At 29.3% G+C, this 8,879-nt stretch overlaps 1 protein-coding gene across 1 annotated transcript; it reads right to left on the bottom strand.

Moving 5' to 3' along the window:
* Positions 1-5,399: 5,399 nt before the first annotated feature.
* LOC100572490 (zinc finger MYM-type protein 1-like) lies at positions 5,400-7,611 on the bottom strand. Its single transcript, XM_008180291.1, has 5 exons — positions 7,494-7,611; positions 7,322-7,435; positions 7,126-7,233; positions 6,925-7,048; positions 5,400-6,573 (listed from the first exon to the last, which is right to left on the bottom strand). Exons 1-5 carry the CDS (start codon positions 7,609-7,611, stop codon positions 5,400-5,402), a joined length of 1,638 nt encoding a protein of 545 aa, XP_008178513.1.
* Positions 7,612-8,879: the final 1,268 nt, after the last annotated feature.

Below are 8,879 nucleotides of genomic sequence, written 5' to 3'. Positions count from 1 at the left end.
GCGTACGAAATTATGTGTGATAGTTCCGAAGTGGTCTACGGGCGGCGCGTCGATAGCGTGTTCATACGCTATCATAAGAATTTTAACATAGTCCATTCTGTCTCGTTACATAGTATATTGAAAATTGTTGGACCAATATATAAGTATGTGGATTGTGTTAATTTTTGTGCGTAGTTGGTACTTTGATATTAGATATTTGCCTAGTATTGTGTCCGTGTTCAGTTTTAAAAGTCAGGTTATTTTTAATTATGTAAATTACCGACGCTTTATAAAATAATTTTTTATACATTTAATATACATTCATGTCATTATATAAATATTTTGTGTGGTATCTTGAGTCTTTTTTTAGGATAATTTTTAGTATTTTGTTTTGGATTTTTTTTATTGGATCTATAGTTGTATCATATGTACCTCCCCATATAGAAATACCATATCTAATTATGGATTCTATTAATGCTTTATATACTACTCTAATTGTCTTAAGCTCTAAGATATCTGTTAAATTTTTAAATGCATACATAAGTTTTCTTAATTTATTTGCTAAACATTTTATGTGGTCATTCCATTTAAGATTATGACACATTTCTATAGGTACCTAAGTATTTACAGTTTTTAACTATTTTTACAAAGGTTTGGCATGTACATATATTTTGATTTAAACAGTCATTCTCATGAATACATAGATTTGTTTTATTTGGTTGATTCAAATTAACTATATAGTGTGGTAATATATAGGTTTTTCTAAGTTTAGGAATAAATTATTTTCACATGGCCATTTTTGTATTTAACTCATGTCGGATTGAACATTAGCAAATACTTCATCCCAGGATTGGCCTTCAATAAAAAGTACTGTATCATCTGCGTAGAAAACTAGTTTTCCGTGTATATTCAAGTCATTAATTTGGTTTATATGTATATTAAATAGTGTTGGTGATATAGTTGTCCCTTGAGGTACACCGCATATTATTGACGTTTCTTCGCTTAATTCATTATTTATTCAAACATGTTGTTTTCTATTTTTTTAAGAATGAACTTAATAAATTATGAGCCGTTCCCTTGATACCCAGTGTGTTAATATTTTTTAGTAATATTTTATGATATATATAGTATCAAATGCTTTTGCTAGAGCCAAGTAAAATATACGCGCGTTGTTCGCATTTGGTAATTACGCCAGCAGAATACAACATTCTAGACCAGTAGTTTTCCTAGAAGTAGACAGTAGATACAGTAGCAATCACATCAATAATAAATCTATTTAAAAGTGTTAAACATGAACAATTGTTTATAATATAATTAAAGGACTATACAACTAAAAAAACCTATTTTTTTTTTATTATTTTAATGTATAGGGCTTTGAAAAAGAATAATTTTGGTGGTCTTAAAATTGTTGTCGGACAATTGGTTCCGTGTTTAAATATAAGTCGCGTTTTACGCGTGACATCATAAAATCACACCGTCCGACGGGTCGTATATAATATACACGCTCGGAATTTATTTCGCGCGATTAAAATAATTATAGAAAAAAATTGATTAAGGGTAAAAGTTATTAAAGTACATTTATAAAAAGGTTATACACTTCTTTAGATGGTCATATTATTTTTATTGTGTTGAAATTTGTTTCAGGGTAGTTCATAGGAAAGACAAACAAATAAAATTTACATAGGTATATTTAATAATATTATAATCCGTTATTGAATGTGTTATTATAATTAATAATATAAGAACTAAAATAAATGTGTAAAAAAACCTCAAAATAAAATATATTACTTCAAACAAAAATACATAATATATTATACGTAATTGAATTATTATAATTACCTATCATTACCTAGTTATATTATATATTTAGGTAAATCTTGAATATCTTTTTGATTTTAATTCTTCATAGGGAGGGCGAGGTGTTCGATAAATATTTTTTGGGATGTCGATATTACATTCTTTTTGTACATCAAACGGCTGTGGTGAAATTTCTTTTTCAGCTTCTTCGATAATTGTTGACATTATATCACGTTTCCAGTTATTTTGAGTTTTATTGTAAGAATTTTTTATTGTAAATCGTCCTAGTGGTTTAGAAAATACAACTTTTTCTCCTAATAATGATTTTTCAGTATTATTGTTATGGTCGAGTATTGCTAATATAGATCGTACGAACATACCATTGAACTGTAAATGGATACGTTTAGGCATATACTTGAGCCTCACGTTGTGATAGGATTCCAATTTTCCGGTTTGCACAAAATGTTTTGCTTGTGTCAAATCTTTAATGAAGTCCTTCGCAGTTAAAATTTTTTTTAAAGCATCATGGGAACTAGTTTTCATATGTATCCAAAGCTTATTTTTTACTTGTTCGTCCGTCAGTTTTTCATGTTCGCATTGTTTTGTTATACCGTTTTCGTCTGTTCATTCATGAATATTAGCAATATGATATAAAATAGAAAGAAATTTATCTACTAATAAATCAGCATTTTCTTCGCACGTCTGTGCTGACCACCATAAGTGATTATTAATACTTGATTTCCATAAATATACATCGGGATATTTTTTTTCTAATGTCTTCATTCTTTTCATTAGACTTTTTGACAGGTGCCATATGTCAAACTCATGATTTATTTCGGGGTGCTGGGTCCGGAAAAAATATCGAATACCTCTATGACGGTCAGATAAAAACAGTTGAATCTTACAATCATATTCTACAATTAATTTTTGTATCAGCATTTCGCATGCGGCTCTTTCGAGGTCACCCGTGACCATCCCTTTTTGCACTAATTGAAAATCAATTATTTTAGAACTATTTAAATCCATGACCGAATAAATGCAATATTTTGCGCAAAAGCCCGGCGAATCGTATTGACCGTCACCAGCAAGCCAGATGTTGGGTAATGTTTTTAAATTATTTAAATTATCTTGTTTGTGATAAATCTAAACATTATAAACCACAGGTCCAATATATTTTTTTATGATTTTGTCATAAGATGTTCTAGAGAAAAAACGTAGATTCAATACTTGACAAAATTCAACCATTTGCGCAAATAATATACCTGATAACATTAGTGCCGATCCAATGCATATATTACCAATTGCTCTTTTTTAAATTTTTTTTTGTGAGTACCACTGAAACGTATGATTTTTTTCACATACAGTAGTTACACACAGACAAGAACCTCGAATAAAATTGTTTAATGATAATATTTTTGACCCACACACATTACAATTATTAAAAAGCTTTGATAGGCATTCCCAAAAAACGATAAAACACTCATCCTTATTTAAATTTATTGATGATTTAACATTTTTTGACTTACAAGTATTATAATTTTTTTGCGATTCTGAAGTCTCGTCATCACTGGTATTTTCGCTGTCCTCGGATTCCGATTCTATTTCAAACGATAAGTCATTTTTTTTTTCATAATTAATTATTCTGATCAAATTTTCGTTTCCCAATTCACACTGTATTCCTATTTCACTTGTTTTTTGAATTTTATTATTGATGACTGGCTTCTCAATAGCTGAAACATCGTTAATTTCTTCAAAAGACGACGACTTTGTTACCATTTTTTTTCTTCGGTGTACTAGTTTTTATTAAATCATCAATTATTTCTATTTGGCGTTTTTTCATAATATGCAGTAATTCTTGCCTGGGATTTATAGATATTTTTGAATTGCTTATACCAGTTTGAATACTAGGTACAGCGTCGGGATTTAATCTTACAATGCACTTGGATTCTGGCATAAGTTGTTTTTTTAAAACATCTGATTGATTAAAATCAAGCGGAAGAAAATGTTTAGAACAAATAACCGACCCAGCACTAGACTTAAAATGTTTTCTTTAAATAAAATGCTCCCATTTTCGATGTCGTAATGGTGATTTATCGCGTTTTGGAAAAGTGTAAAAATGCAATTATTATCATTATCAACTTTTTTACGTTTACGATCGTTATTCGACGCACAACCAAATACCGAGCACAAAGTCATATTTGTTTGATTATAAACAAACCAGAAAACACGCCGATACTTTGATACTTCACGGTACACACAACCCACTGTCGATTATCGACTGAGGTCTGACTGTCTGAGGAATAATTTGTATTTGTGCGTAGTGCAGGGCCGTATTTACAATTTGTGCGCCCTGGGTAACAATATTTTTACGCCCCCCTCCCCAACAAAAATTAGATCCACTTTTTTGATTTTTCTTAATACATTTTTAGTTATAGTTCTTTATTCAGCTTTAATTTGTAAATTTGTCATATGTTAAATACTATTATTAAAATGTAGGTATAACTTATAAGGTATACCTAACAACACATATTATATTATTATACACAGCAAAAAAAATGAATATAACAGGTACAATGATTATTTATAAATAGATCATTACAATAATTTTTTTCTAGATTGCTTATTGGCAAAATCTTCTATAATATCATTGTAGTCTAATTCTCTTGTGAGTTCTGATTCAATGTTGAGAACAGCTAATGCATTTAGTCTTTCTTCTTTCATTGTTGATCTTAAATAGCTCTTAACTCTCTTTAGTGTAGAGAAAGACCGTTCAGCTGAACAATTTGTAGCTGGAGTACAGAGTATCATTCTCAATGCAATGTCTATGTATGGATAGACTTCTACAAGGTTGTTATTTCTTATATAAATACTCATTTCTAAAATTGTTTTTGGAAAAACACATTTTTGTTTTTTTAAGCTTTTAACATGACTTTGAAAATGAACGCATTCTATAGGAAATGAGGATCCTAAATCACTTTTGTATATACTTTGCAGTAACTCAGAATTTTTTTTAACTTCAGCAGGTGTTAGTTCTGACAAGTGATAAAAAAAATTATACTTTGAAGTTAAATTGTCATAGGCAATTTTTCTTTTTTCTAAATCAGATTTAATCTGGTCTAATATCATAAAATAAGTATTTACTTTAAAATTTTCATATTCATCATCAAAGACTTGTTCCTCACCGTTGCCTTCATCAAAAAACCTTTTACGTTTTTTTTTACGTTTATTATTTGTATTAAAACTTGAAATGCCACATTTCTCAATTGCTCGAGTTTTGTAATCATTAAACATGTCATCACACCGAATATCATGTACAAAACCTATCAACGACTGGTAAATTTCTACCACAATACCCAAATCAATTTGAATTGACTGTAGTTTCTTACTACATGCATTAAACCGTTCTAATATATCTCCCCAAAATATGGACATAAATGATGTTTTTAAGGTTTTTATACTTTTCAATAAACCTTTTGCTTCACAGCAAGTTGAAACATTTTCACTTTTATCTTCAGTTATTGTAGTTAACGCACTTAAAACCGAACACCAATTTTTGTTTAGAGACTTACACGCATCGTCTCTTGCTGACCACCGAGTTTCGGAGAGACTTTTGAGTGATATATTTAGAATTTTCCAACGGTGTGTAGAAATAGAGAAAAATGTATAAAGGTTTTGTAGGAGTCTAAAAAATTCATTTGCATCATGGCAGCAACTTGCAGCATTTTTCCAACTAAATTGAGCGAATGTGCTGAGCATGGTACAAAATCAGCAAGTGAATTAATTGATTTAATTCTTGCCTGTAAACCAGTGTAGGCACCTGACATATTAGATGCATTATCATAAGACTGGCCTCTTAGGTAATTTGTGTTTAAATTGTACTTTTTGAATATATGAATAACTGCTTCCATCATTTCTTGAGATTTATGTCCAATATTATCAATGAAACACAAAAAGCGTTCAACTGGTTCACCTTGTACATTAACATAACGAATTATGAATGAAAGTTGGTCAGTATGTGAAATGTCCGGCGTAGAATCAATTGAAATTGAGAAGTAACGTGTTTTGTTGATTTCTTCAATAATATTATTAACTACATTTTCTGCCATTAATAAAATGAATTGTTCATACGTATGGAATGACAAGTAAGATGTATGGCCTTTTCCGGGATTGCCATATTTTTTAATATGTTCCGAAAGAACTACATCAAATTCAGCAATCAGTTCAATTGCCATAAAAAAATTTCCATTATTTGAACAACCAATCTGAGTAGTGTCGCCTCTGAAAGACAAACCTCTTGATGATAACGCCTTAACCACAGCAACTATACGCTTTAGAATTGTCTTCCAATAATTATTTTCAAATTCCATTTGATGTATCAGTTTCTGATCAATTCTTTCTAGAATTATACTTCTTTGTTTCATTGTTGAAATATTTGTCCGATGTTTGTGGGAATTTTCATGGCTAGATAATTTTTCTTCAGCTTTTTTCCAGTTTGAAAAGCCACAAGTGGCAAAAGAAGATTTATTGCCAAATAAAGCACACGGGTAACAATAAATACAGCCTTTACTTATTGAATACAAAAAAAAATTTCTTTTTATAACCTCTCCATTAATTAAAGTGGACTCTAGGTATTTCTTACAAAAATATCTGTGTATCGTTTTGCTTGTACCTCTATTATTTACAGTGTATGTTCTCTTTGATTTCAAAAAGTTTGTCTGTGATAAATCTTGAGAAACACCATTAATTGAAATATAGTCTTTCAATGAATCATTAATATTCCATAAAGCTGGGTCCTCCCTAAAAAAATGTAAATTATAATTATATGTATAAAAGTTATTAAAAGTAAAATAAAGAAAATCGTCGTCTCAGAATGAAAAGGTTCTAACGTAATTTTTGTAATTGTTCAGGGGAACGTTTTTAAGTTAGCCCATACCTATCATTCACGTATGAATTAGACCTTTTCATTCTCTGTATCTCATTGAATAATCAACGGATCGATACGATTTCAGGATTGAATTATACAACAAAAAATATTTAACAATAATATGCAAAAAAACAATTTTTCAAAAAAATTGATTTAGAACCTTTTCATTCTGAGACGACGAAATATTAAATTTAACTAAATGTATTATTAAATTGTATACTAACAAATAACTTTTTTTAAATCCAAACGTTGTTAGTCTATTTAAGCTATTCAAATCTTTTACTTCTTCAGTTTTGGGAGACTCAATCAATGTTTCAATTTCAGTAGAGTTTTTATCAAATGAATCAGCTAAAGTAAAACATTCAATGTAAAAATATGAAATTAGTTAATTATTTACATAATTATGTGGAAGAAAAATATTAAACCTTTTTGCGATGAAGAGTTTGTGTTATCAACATTAATTTCATTAGCAGTAACAGGATTTACAAAATCTTCAATTACTATATTATCATCTTCAACAGCAAATAAATCAACTGAAATTCATCAACTACAATTAATTTATACTTCTTATGTAATTTCATTAAGTAACAATTTAATTTATGTGGAAGAAAAATATTAAACCTTGTTGTGATGAAGAGTTTGTGTTATCAACATTAATTTCATTATCAGTAACATGATTAACAAAACCATCAATTGCTATACTATCATCTCCAACTTCATTAGTATGGACAGCAACTGAAATTCATAGTGAATAATAAATAAAACAAGTTTTTATAAAATTTAATTTACCGACCTTTATGAAAATAAGATTGTAGATTTGCAGTTTTAGAAATTACTGATGCACATTTTTCAGCTTTTTCTCTAGCTTTTTTGCGGTAAGCAGCTCCACTTAACCTTTTTTTGCCATCCATTATTCAAAAGCAACTAGGCACTAGCAAGCAAAGCAATAACTAACTGGCAATGATCTGTTAAATATTAATCATAATAAATGAATACATGATATACTTAACGCCACTTATCTACAATACAAAAGTTATACTTTAGTCTAATTTAAGTATACAATTTGCATTGCAGGTTATAATGCATAAGCATGCTCGAGCTGTATGTAATATATAGTAGGCATAAAATATATCATGTACCTACCTACCTTTTTTATGTTCAATAGTAGGTAGATACTATTTTAATAATTTTTTTTTACTTTCATGCAACTCAATAAAATCATTTATGATAATTTAAGAATATTACTTAATAATAGATACTTACATAGTTATAGAAGACGGGCGTTTTTAAGATTAATAAGTAATAACTTTCAAAAAAATATAACATCGGTTAAATCAGATAGGTATTATCAGTCAATTTGAAAAATAATATTTTAATTGTCAAGAGTAGCCATAGATATGTAGCCATATCTATGACTTATGAGAGTAGCTGAAAATAATTTTGATAATAGATATGATGATAGATGATAATAACTGTGGTTGTCTATCTGCAATTGCGGACCGTAGTTACCTATGTTAAAATAATATTAATTATATTCTATGCTATCACTGAGTTATACAATATAACGCCATAAAATTATGGTACAAATCATAGTACAAATTCTTTCCAAAAAAATATTTATTGATACAATATTACACCAGGTTACAGCGGTGCCCGGCCGCCCCCCTAAATAAGTCAATATTTGGCCGCCCGGGGCAAATGTCCCCATTGCCCCCCCCCCCTAAATACGGCCCTGGCGTAGTGTGAATAGCCCGTTTATTTTTATCAATTCATTTATATTATACAAAATATAAGCTATTTATAAAAGCTATAAATAATATACTTCATTGGTGATTACGTACACAAATTCATATGGTCGACTATTACAATTTACAGTACCTACTGCAGTGTGCGCTGACTGATTCAACTGCAGTACTAGAGTCTAAAACAGTAAACGATTTTTGTTTTATTTTGAATTTTATAATACAATTATTATGTCAATAATTCCGTACAATTTTGAGCCTTTGGTTACCGATGTTGATAACTATGATTATTTGGAAAACGAAGAATCAGTTGTTAGTTACAACGATAGATCTAAATTAGCTGTAACAGATTGGTGCTCATGTAGAAAATGTGAAAAACAAATATATGATCGTGAATGTGTTTGTTGTTTTGAACTTGTGAATATTTTAAAATGTGC

The sequence above is a fragment of the Acyrthosiphon pisum genome, unplaced genomic scaffold, assembly GCF_005508785.2.
Source record: "Acyrthosiphon pisum isolate AL4f unplaced genomic scaffold, pea_aphid_22Mar2018_4r6ur Scaffold_1335;HRSCAF=1818, whole genome shotgun sequence".
NCBI classification, from domain to species: Eukaryota; Metazoa; Arthropoda; class Insecta; order Hemiptera; family Aphididae; genus Acyrthosiphon; species Acyrthosiphon pisum.
This window is presented reverse-complemented; position numbering and strand designations above follow the sequence as displayed.